At 42.4% G+C, this 11,427-nt stretch overlaps 1 protein-coding gene across 1 annotated transcript; it reads left to right on the plus strand.

Annotated features, from left to right (window-relative positions):
- Positions 1-8: 8 nt before the first annotated feature.
- On the plus strand, positions 9-455 carry LOC147897453 (uncharacterized). Its single transcript, XM_087380021.1, has 2 exons — positions 9-250; positions 384-455. Exons 1-2 carry the CDS (start codon positions 44-46, stop codon positions 453-455), a joined length of 279 nt encoding a protein of 92 aa, XP_087236147.1. The 5' UTR covers positions 9-43.
- Positions 456-11,427: the final 10,972 nt, after the last annotated feature.

Below are 11,427 nucleotides of genomic sequence, written 5' to 3' on the forward strand. Positions count from 1 at the left end.
TTAGAAACTCCTAGCTCTAGTTTTCCACCATTTGCACCTTGTTATGGGTCTTGTTTTCGGAAAGATCAGTGTTGAGACTCCCAAGTACAGCATTTTAGGCCAAGGGCAAGACTACGAGATCCGAGAATACGGTTTAAATCTCGTTGCGGAAGTGACATATGACCCTTCAGAGACCAAGGGTGGAAACAATGGCGGCTTCTTGATGCTTGCAAATTATATTGGGGCTCTCGAAAAGGCTCAAAACGTTAAGGTAGACAACAAGGGAGCAAAGATAATTGTTATGACAGCCCCTGTGATCACCCAATAGACAGGATCGACTTCACAGTCCAAAAAACATCGCAATGACCACTCCTATTCTTATAGAGGAGAAGTAAGGCAATAACCAAGCAAACAAGAAGATGACGACAATGCAATTTGTGTTGGCTGCGAAGTATTCCATGGCTACGGTTCTGTAGCCGACGAATTCCCGAGTTGTGGTGAAGGAATTGGAGCCCAAAAAGTATGGGTTCAAGTTGGTGCAGGGCCATGGAAGTGAAGGGCCCTTGCTAGAATTGGTTAAGGTTGGCTGTGCACGATGTAGAGAATTTCAGAGGCTTACAACATGGAGCCGCAAATGGAGTAGCCTAGAGCTTCACCGAAGGCTTAGAGCCTTACAAGTGCAAGGCTACATGAGCAAGTTACAAAAGATCAAACTAGACGTGCAAAAATCACATGAGAGTCATGGCTATCTCATGGAGTTGCCTATTGTAAGGTCAAATTTTTGCTTCTTTGGAGCTCAAGAAGAGCTTGCTAGTTGTTGGAGTTGACAATGCTTGTGGATAGGCTATCGATAGCCTCTCAATCAATAGAATCTCTTTCTCTCTCAAAAGATTATGAAGAACTCTCCCTATCTTTCTCACAAAAACTTGAAGAAGATCACTCTCTCTCGCTTTTAATCAAAGAACTCTCGCAGTGGAGTTGAATGGATGGAAATCTTTCCAATGGACGGAAATTCTCTATGGAAGTGAACTCTCACAAGAACACTCGAGAACTCTCAATCTCGCAATCTCTCTCACAAGGATCTCAATGCCTCATCAGAAGGCAAGGGATACCATGACAAAATATGAAGAGGGGAGATGAGGAGAGAGAGCACAGCTAGAGAGCACACCACAAATGACTAACTGTACACTAGATTTAGTTGAAAAAATAGAATATATACAAACCCATTTAGGGTTAGGCTTAGGGGATCTAACCATTTCCTTTATAGCACTCTATAAGGTTAGTGCTATGCACATATGATCACATGATGGTGCTATGCACACGTGATCACATGATGTTGAGTGTGAACTCTAAACAACCCCATCAAGGAATTTTGGAGCAAATATCCTGATATGAAAACTCGAGGTGGATGGACCCTGAACAACTTCCCTACCAACCTTCGTCAGTGTTAAATTAGTGAAGATTAGATAAGCAAGTTGGATCCACAACCTGCCGTCCCAAGATCTTTGATGTAATCTTCTTGAAAGAGTACCTATGTGCACCTCCATGTCTCAGAACCCATCCCAAGTTCTATGTAGTTCCATGATGTAAAAAATGGGAAGCCAACATACACACTTTGGATGAAGATCGCACTATTAATTGGCCAATGATTGAACCATACTCTGGTGTAGAATGGAATATCCAAGGCACAATGATCCGAGCACTTCAGTAGCATGAGCAAATAATGCACAGCAACATTGATGGCTTCCCTTGCCTAAGTGCTATCTTCTACAAAAAATTGGAATACATTCTGGAGGTCCCATGTTATCTCAATAGCCATTTGCGTCCACTCAGTTTCAATCCCAATGAATGGGTCGATGCTTAGATTACAAGCTGACTACAAGCTGACTCTATCAAAGAGTCATCTTCTTAGAAGCATGCCACATATCTCTATTTGAACAAATGGTGGATATAGGCTACTTGGAAACTGAGCGAAAATTGTACGATGCCAAGGCTTTATAGCACGACTGGCATGACACAAGTTCCATAGCCATTGGATTGCATGCATGGTAGGTACGTGCTCACAATAAGCCATAACTTGAGGATGGGTAATAAAATGGATCCATAGGTATGTTGTCTCTGTGCCAACATGGACTTAGGTAGTATAGAATGTGTGTGTAGAGTAGTGGCAAATCTCTGCTTGTACTTGCATAAGGCTAGGAATAATCTCTCTTAGGAATCCTCAACATGTGAGTTCTACTTGCAACTCCTACATGCAAGTCCTACATGAGATTCCTACATGCATGTTCTACTTGCAACTTCTACTTGCAACTCCTACATGCAAGTCCTACATGTGATTCCTACATGCATGTTCTACATGCGAGTTCTACATGCAACTCCTACATGCAACATACGAAATCTGCATGTAACTCCTACGTGTAACATGCGAGTTCTACATGCAACTCCTACATGCAACATGCGAGTTCAACATGCAACTCCTACATGCAACATCTATATGCAAGTTCTACATGTAGAGAGAGAATGTTGTACAATTGTTACATGCAGAGAGAGAAGCACTCCAACTTGTATAAATACCCCATAATGGAATGAAACCCACACTCTTTGGGGCATTGTGTTGAGTTCTACTTTGGTATTCCAAGCAATTGTCTTAAGTGTGCATGCTTCCTTGCACTCCACGTCCAAAAGCATGTCTTGACCTTATAACTCCTTCTCCCCTCTCCTCCAAACTTGCAACCCATCCTCTCCCTCTCCTCCTCCCTCCTCCTCCTCCTCCTCTCTTCTTCTCCTCCTCCTCCTCCTCCCTTCTCCTCCTCCCTCCTCCTCCTCCTCCTCCCTCCTCTCTCTTCTTTCCCCCATGCTCTTACACCTTCTTCCTCTCCCACTCCTATGCTCCCCCTAAACCCTTAGTTCCTCAACCCTTAACGTCCATGATCTATGAGGGAGATGACTTCTCCACCATGTACTCTACCTTGAACCTTGGATCCTCCTAACCCTTGAACCCCCAATGAAGGCAAAAGCCTTCATTACCTCAACCATGATGATACACATTCCTTTTACACATGCATGCACTATGTTTGCTTACCACACTTAAGCCTACGTCTCTCATCAGAATACAACTCAAGGTCCTAAGCTACACGTATCCTACAAACGAGACAACCCTGATATATCTGAAGGTGACAAAAAGCCTCGGAACCATGCATACTGAGATTATCCTGCTCTTCCTATGGAAGTTGTGGGAAAGAGCCAACAATGACATCTTGCACATTCTGCTTGATCAGATGATATGCATACTTGTCTTTCTTATCCTATTCTGCCTGTGTTTGGTTAATGGTAGGATGTTCTATACAGGTATGATCACTATTGGTGTAGCTAGAGGTCCCACTGGAGATCCTACTGCTGGTGCTGTGACAACAAGTGGAGTAGAGCTACTGCTCGCTAGATCATCGAATGGTCTAGATGTAGACCCATTGACATACTCCCATTTGTCCTGAAGTACAAGAAGTCTCCATTTGATATTTCCATGTGTCGTAATTAGAGTTGTCTAGCTTAGCAGATGCCTCCAAATTGAGGTTTCTAGTTATAGACATGGTGCAAGAAATGTAATCAAAGTGTCCATGAAATCATTGTCTAAATCAACTACAAAACACTGCTATGTTAAGCGAAATCTAAGCTGAATCTGAGCTGTCACTGAAGATAAAACTGCAATATATAATCCAATCTATTACAAGGGTTGTGGCAAATGATGCTGGGAATAGCCAAGAGTATTTACAAGACTCGAACTGATGTGCACAATGTCGAAAAGTAGCCATATAGGCTTTACAATGATGGCATGTGAGTGTGAAATCAAATCATGAAATCATATGCTATCTACCCACTGAATTATGGAATAGTTGATCAATACCTCTAAACACTCTGAATTTTTCTCACTGAACTATGGAACGTTAGGTTTCAGGTAATGTGATGATGTGAAACCACATGTGTGTATAGGGACTAACTCTGAGTAGGAACTATTTATGAAAATTTTGGCATGGCTACTTTGGAGTTCTCTCTGATATGGATGATCCAAAATACTTTGAACTAGATCTAGACCAACCGTCGATGAAAAGGCATCAAATAATTCCTTTTATTACATGAGAGCCAAGTTTAAGCTTGTGCACATGCATCTTTGTGCATTAAATGAGACCCAAGTTTAAGCTTTGTGAAATTCTTGATTCATCTCTCCCAAGTTTGAGCCCTATTTAATGTTACCTCTATCTTCTTGTTTTTCTTTAAACCACGTGGCAAGGATTTGGAGGTTGGGGGAAGAATTCTAGAGATTTGGGGGAGGAGGAGGGAGTTTTGGACAGAGAAGAGGTTTCGGGGAGGAGGAGGGAGGTTCAAGGAGAGAGAAGAAGGATGGAATAGACCACGTGGTGACACAAGGCTAGAGTGCTCATTGTAGGAGAAGAAGGAAGCATTGCAGGATTGTCACATAGCTAGGGGGACAGAGCACTCAATTTCAACCTCCAGAATAGGCATTTCTCTTGAGGTATCTTCATTTTCCAATGTGATAGTAGGAGAAGTTGGTGACGGCTCTGATACTGGTGAGAAGGGAATGTCCAACTCCTCAATTGGTTTTGGTGATTGGGGTAGAGTCATTTCTCATTCTTGTAGCTCTTTTTTGATGATTATAGCCAATAAGTGTGGGATTTTACATTTTTGGCCTAATGAACTATCTAGTTTTTTTGTAAAGAAGATGATGAAGTGCTGGATCCACAGTCTTGCTTTAGTTTCCTACTCAGCAAAACAAATGTACAGAGTGGAAGGGATCGATTCTTGCCGCACTTAACCCCCTAGATTGTGGATAGGAATTGTGCTGCTTCCTTGAGGTGAGGGTTAAGGATGGTGCGAAGTAATATGCCATCCCTATGGAACAGTGTGCCCTTGGCGAGGAGAGGCTATACTTTGAGAAATTTTGCATCAACAAGCCGTGTAGGGTACTTGGCACCTTGTGTTGGGGGTGAGAAAGCCCTTTGAATGACTGTACTATCAAGGATAATGCTGAGTGGGCTTTGATGTACAGTGATGGTACCGCACTTGCCAACCTATGCATTGTTGGAGTGGTAAGAATGGAGAAAGTCCCTGATGTATGTGGTCATTGTAGGACTGTCCTCCAAGGATTTTAGGCTCTCGTGCAAATTTCCTAGACCCATTTGCTCTAAGTAAGATGTTTCCTTGGAAAGAACATAAGTCAATGTAGGTGGCCACACAAGTTCCAGTGACTAGGCCGTGTCAATGGTTGTGTAGGCCGGTGGTGACTGGGGTGGCATTTGTTCTTATTGGTCATGCACTAAATCATCCTTGGAGCTATCGCTTTGGACCACAAATGCCTTTGGTCACCATGATTGAGAGGATGTAGATGGCTGCAAACTCTAGAGGGGATCTCATGGTGGTTGAGGCAATGGGCTCTTTCTGTGCATCTTATTTAGTGGCGGCTTTTTTTTTGAACCTGCATCCATGTGCATGTGGTGTATCATTGATCATTAGATTAGTTGGCATGCAGGTATGACCTTTGTGTGTTTTTGTGAGAGATCTTATTTTTATACCTGCTTTGACAATGTAGAATGAAAGTGTTTGATACAATTATTCATGCAATCATCTATGTGTCTAAGCGAAAGCATGTGAGTGCACGTGACCTAGTAGCTAGGTAGGGACTAACTATATGCTTTTTTTTGTTGCTAGGATTTCATAGGGCAGCTAGAACTCAAGCATCACTTCTGAGCCCTAGGTTAAGATCGATTGATGCTACCTATATGTGCGAAGACGTACATATGCAAGTGAGTGCTTGTGATATAATCTGATCCTAAATAAGGAAGGCTTAGGTTTCCCAAATCTTCTTTTTTGTCGGGGATGTCTTGCGAGTTGAAGTAGTAGCACTTCAGTCAGCTCCTGTTTATAGGATCCCGTTTATTGTTGTGTTGAATTGGACTCCATCCAATGTTTCTAGCAGCACAGCTCCGATGGGATTCATCTTTCTTACTCAATAGGGTCCTCGACCTAGATACTTCAGTTTCCCCTTGTGTACTATGGCATTGTATAGCCTTAAGATTTCTATCAAACCATGCCTTTCTTCTGTGCTCTTCTATTGTCATGGCATGGTAGGCAAGTAGTCTTGTCTCTGTATGCTTCTCCAACTGATAGAGTCCTTCTTTCAAGGATTCATGATCTCCCATGCATTCATGTACCGCTATGCGTAGGCTTGGTATTACAAATTCTAGTGGGACCATAGCTTCAAGGCCATACACCAATTGAAAAGGTGTTTCCCTGTACTGACCTTGAGTGTGGTTTGGTATGCCCATAAGGCTACATTTAGTTTCTCTACCCAATCAGAATGATGTGGTTCTACTACGTTGGTGAGGATAATGCATAATATTTTGTTGGTGGATTTGGCTTGTCCATTCCCTTGGGGGTAGTAGGGTGTGCTTTTTCTATGGATTACCATAAAGCTAGACAAGAGTTCTTGGATTATCTCATTGACAAAATGTGTGCCTCTATCCGATACAATTTCAATGGGGCATCTGAATCGGGTGATCACATTCTCATATAATATTCTTGCTGTGCCTCGAGCATGTGCCTCGAGCATCTACCTTTTTGATTACTTTAGCTTCAACCCATTTGGCAAAGTAATCAATGGCCACAATGATGTAGAGTACATGAGTTCCCTTTGCTGTTGATGGATGGAACCCACAGAGTCAATCCCCCATTTTTCAAATGGATTTTGTGCAACAATTGTTGTTTATGGATTTTAGTCTTTGTGTTGTGGTTTAGTAACATCGCAACCTTTTACATATTCATAGGCATCTGCCCAAAGTGTTGGCTACCAATAGCCTGCAAGGATGACTTTTCTTGCTGTGGCTTCCCCTTGGAAGTGTCCTCTTGCAATGCCTTCATGGACTTCACTCAAGATTGGCATGATCTCATGAGGCATTACACATCTTCTTAATACCTAGTCCTTGCCGATCTTGTATAGTTGTCCTGCAATGAGTTGATATGGTGCAGCCTTTGAAATTAGTTTTTTGGCATCTACTGCTTTCATTTTAGGGGGTGGTCTTTTTGCCATTAAGTACCCAATGATATCTCCACACCAATCTAGAATAGTATCTATCTAAAATAGTGTGGCATCTGGCAAGTCATCTTCTACTCTAGTGGTTGCTTCTCTCAACTTGACACGAGACATGTGATCGGCAATGTAGTGTTTGGCACATTTGCAAACCACTATTTTGAAGTTGAATTCTTGAAGCAAGAGGAGCCATCTGGTTATTCTTCCTATTGTACATGGATGATTCACAAGATAAAGCAATGCTTGATGGTCAGTGTAGAAGACAAAATCATTTGCTAGTAGATAGTGCCGAAATTTCTTAACACTATACACCATTGTTGGGGCTTCTCTTTCTGTGGTGGTATAGTTAATCTCTACATCATTGAGTTGTCAACTAGTGAAGTAGAATGGGTAGTCTTTCTTATGTTCAGCAGGTTGACAAAGCACACTCCCAATCGCATACTTGGATCCATCAGTATGAACATGAAAATCAATATCCCAATTGGGAGATATAAGGATGGGTGTTGTGATTAGGCACCACTTTAAAAGCTCAAAGGCTTGGTTGCACTCTTTTGTCCATACGAATTCCACTAATAATTTGTAAAGTGGTGTAGCTATCATAGAATACCGCAATATTAATCTTCTATAATAGCCGGCATGTCCCATAAAGACCAGTACACCTTTGGAATTTGTAAGAGGAGGCAATTCCAGGATGATTTTGATTTTGTCCATGTCAATTGCAATCCCATGTTGAGAAACGATGTGTCCCAAAACAACTCCGTGGGTGACCATGAACTGATATTTTGTTGGATTTAGGGAGATGCCATACTCCCTGAATTTGATTAGTATTGCTTCAAGACACTTGAAGTGGTCTTTTTTTTCTGAGTGGATGCACAAATCATCCAAGGGCACCTGTAAAAACTTATTCAGAAATGACTTGAAAGCTGTGAACGTGACTCGCTGGAATGTGCCCGAGGCATTAGAAAGGTTGAATGGCATGACTCTATATGCAAAAATACCCCATTCTGTAGCAAATGCTACTTTTGATTGGTCTTTAGGAGCAATTTGCACTTGGTTATGGCCACTGAAGCCATCCAAGAAGCTATATATTTCGGAACCTACCAACTTTTTCAACATTGTTTCTGTTAAGGGTAGGGGATAGTGATCCCTAATTGTCGCAGCATTCACATTCTTTAAGCTTACGCATATTCTGAGCTTCTTGTTGCATTTAGGCACAATGACAATGGATGAAACCCAATCAGTGTGCTCTATCTCATAGATGAATCCAGCTTCTTAGAGTTTTTCTAGCTCATCCATAAACCATGGTGCCATACTTAGGATTTGTGTGATAAGGTCCACATACCTAGGGTGGGCACCTTCCCTTATAGGTATCATGTGTACTACCATGTCTAGTGAAATTCCTTTCATCTCCTTGTATGACCATGCTAGGAAGTCATGGTATTCCATTAGGAGTTCTTTGAGTTTGGTTTCATCTTCCCCTCGAAGCTGTTTCCCAATGAAAACTAGTTTTTCTTCCTCCCCTTCAAGGGCGAGGTCTATTGTGCAAGTTTTTGCCTGTCCCTCATAGATTGGAGTTTCTCCAACGCTATCAATTTCTTGAACTTTAGATTCTCTTAGTGGTTTTTGACTTTCTTTTTCTAAAGTCTCTTGATCGAGCTTCATCCACACATGTGGTTTATACTTCTAAAACTTCTTATGTTGGGAACTGTGAGGTAACTTTTCCACTGGTAAGGTGTTCCCAAGTAAGGGTTCATTTGCTATGCATACTCCTTCCAGTTCCTCAGGAGACCACTCAAGAGGTGGTGGTTCTAATTTTGAGGGAGCTGGCTTTGCAAGATACAATTTGACGATCCTTGTTTGGAATTGTTCAAATTCATTGAAGTGTTCGGCCTTAGCCTTGGCTTTTTTACGATTTCCTCCTTCAGCTTTCTTGTGGGATCTTCTATTGTTATTCAACTTTGGAGGTTCAACTTTTGGGAGCTTGACTACCATTAGGGAATGTAGAATGGCTTAGTCATTACCAAAGATTTGATCTTCAATTTCAACATTCTCAACCTCAGTTTCAAGGTCCCAAGGAAAATCAAAGTCATCATTGGTATGGGTACCTTCTTCAGGTTCATTATCCCACTCGAGGTCATCCATAAAGAATGGCACCTCTAGATAGATTGGTTCTTCATGTGTGAGTGGAGGATCTACCTATAGCACCTTAGCATCTATCTGCGAGTAGATGGGGTCTAATGAATGGCAGTTGTCGATGGTTGCCACTGTTTGTATCCAATTATTGGCATTGCTTTAGAATCGCCCACTATGGCATGCTGTTGCATAGCAGTTGATTTGCTTGATATTATCATTGAAGATGTGTCATCCAATGCTCTAGGCACAATTGGTTTTATAGCTCCTCTCCCCACATTCACCGTGACTGCAGTGTCACGATTTTGGATTGTCAATTTATCAGTTCCCTTGTCATGGAGGACTGATGCTTCTCGTAACCAAGGATGTCCCAGTAAGGTTTGATAGGATTTTTTGGGGAGATCCAAGGTTATGAATTGAAGGGAAAAGCAGACTCTTGTGATCTTTGTGGGCACGCCATTCACTATTCCCAAGGGTTTAGCCCGTGAATCATCGGCAAGGCATATGTTGAAATTAACCTTTTGCATTGGTGGGAGACCCCATTCATTGTAGAGCTCCTTTGATAGGACATTTACACCTGCTCCACTATCCACTATGGCTTGACTTCATTATATACCTTGTGGATCAAAGGCACATTAATGTTGCATATGTCATCTCTCTCACCCATCCGCACAGGGATATCTTTGATGTCATTCATAGGTGGAGGGGGATTTGCGAGTTCAATCCATCCTTTGAAACTCTCCCAAACATTGGGACAATTCCATAGGAGGATTCCGATGGGAATTGTTGACCCAGGGCAACTTAGGATGCTAGAGAGTGAGGCTCCTTCAAGTTGACATGGTGGTACATTATGTTGTGGAGTATGTTGTTGGAACTGAGGCTCGAGTACAATATCAATACTTTGTGGGGCCAAGTCATGGATTGGATCTTGAGCTTGTTTCTTAGCCTCATATCGAGCTTGTTCCTTTTGTACCCATTGTTGAAGTGCCTGAAAATGAGCCTTCTCCACCTCTGCATTTGGGTATGGAGCTTCTTTTAATTGAGGCTTGGGAGTTGATGTGGATAAGCTTAGCTGCTCATATACTTGCTAGCCCTAGACTTTGATGGTCCACCCCAATGATGCCGATTGGGATGTTAGGCTTAACCTCTATTTGTTGTGGGATCTTATTTTTCATGGGACAATCCATACAGGCATGTCCTATGCCACAATCTCTCTAGAGTGTTTGGAAAGTAGCGGGGCTACCACAATGAGGGCACTCTGGGATCCGATGGTTTTCTCCACATCCATAGCACTTGATTGGCACTCGATATGTATTGGGTCGCGAACTTGATTTGCGTAGATTGGTATTAGACCCTCTGCACCTTCTACATTGTACACTGGGTACTCTGCTTCATACTCGAATGGCAAGTCTACTTCCTCAGCTTGCAGTTGATGTATTGGAATGGCCTGAGGAGATGGATTTGGTGCTCTTGGATATGGTTGTGGATTCAAATTTCTAAGTAGTTGTTGCGGGACTTGTGTTTGAATGGGAACAGGATTCAACCTCGGAGCTAGGGGTGCTTGTGCAAGTGCTAGTTGCTTGTACACGGCATGGGCACCAGTTCGTATTGTTGAGGTCGAGGTGGGTTGTTGTGCATGTTGAAGATGCAATTATTTTCATCAAGGCCATCGACTAAGCAAATATGGCACCACAACCTTGGCGGTGGATTTGCTTTTGTAGTGATCCTCACTCTTAGGACCCGACACTCATTTGCTGTATGGTTGGCCATGCAGTGTGGGAGCCATTCATTTTCTCATCGTGTTTAAGTCTGAGCTGGCGGGCTAAGATAAGTGAAGCTTTTGTTCCATGGCTTGCATCATGTCTTCTTTCAACTTCTTGGTCATGGCCTCTAGGTGATCCTCATTTGACGTTTCAGCAGTGGACTTGGATTTGCCCTTTTTAGAGTGCTTATCTCATGCACTGGATCTGCCATCATCACTGCTGGTGTCAGAGTCGATCATGCCATCCTCGATGTCAATGGTGGTCGCATGAGTAGCACTGAACGTTTCATGGCTGCTAATCTTTTTTATATCCTTGTGGATTTTCTTCCTTAGTCCCATAATGAACCAGGCCATGAGGTACTTTGCATTGGGGCATGGGTCACATTTGGCAATCAATCTTTTCATCTTGCTTAGATACATGCGTACATCTTCTTGCCAACCTTGTTCGATCTTGTTG

This window comes from Dipteris shenzhenensis, chromosome 10 (assembly GCF_047967505.1).
Source record: "Dipteris shenzhenensis isolate YYH24624 ecotype China chromosome 10, Dip_SZ_1.0, whole genome shotgun sequence".
In the NCBI taxonomy this organism is placed as follows: Eukaryota; Viridiplantae; Streptophyta; class Polypodiopsida; order Gleicheniales; family Dipteridaceae; genus Dipteris; species Dipteris shenzhenensis.

Coding starts and splice junctions, on each gene's coding strand:
- LOC147897453 (XM_087380021.1), top strand. CDS start 44: ATGGGTCTTGTTTTCGGAAAGATCAGTGTTGAGACTCCCAAGTACAGC. Junction 251..383: donor AAAAGGCTCAAAACGTTAAG/GTAGACAACAAG, acceptor TAAGGCAATAAC/CAAGCAAACAAGAAGATGAC.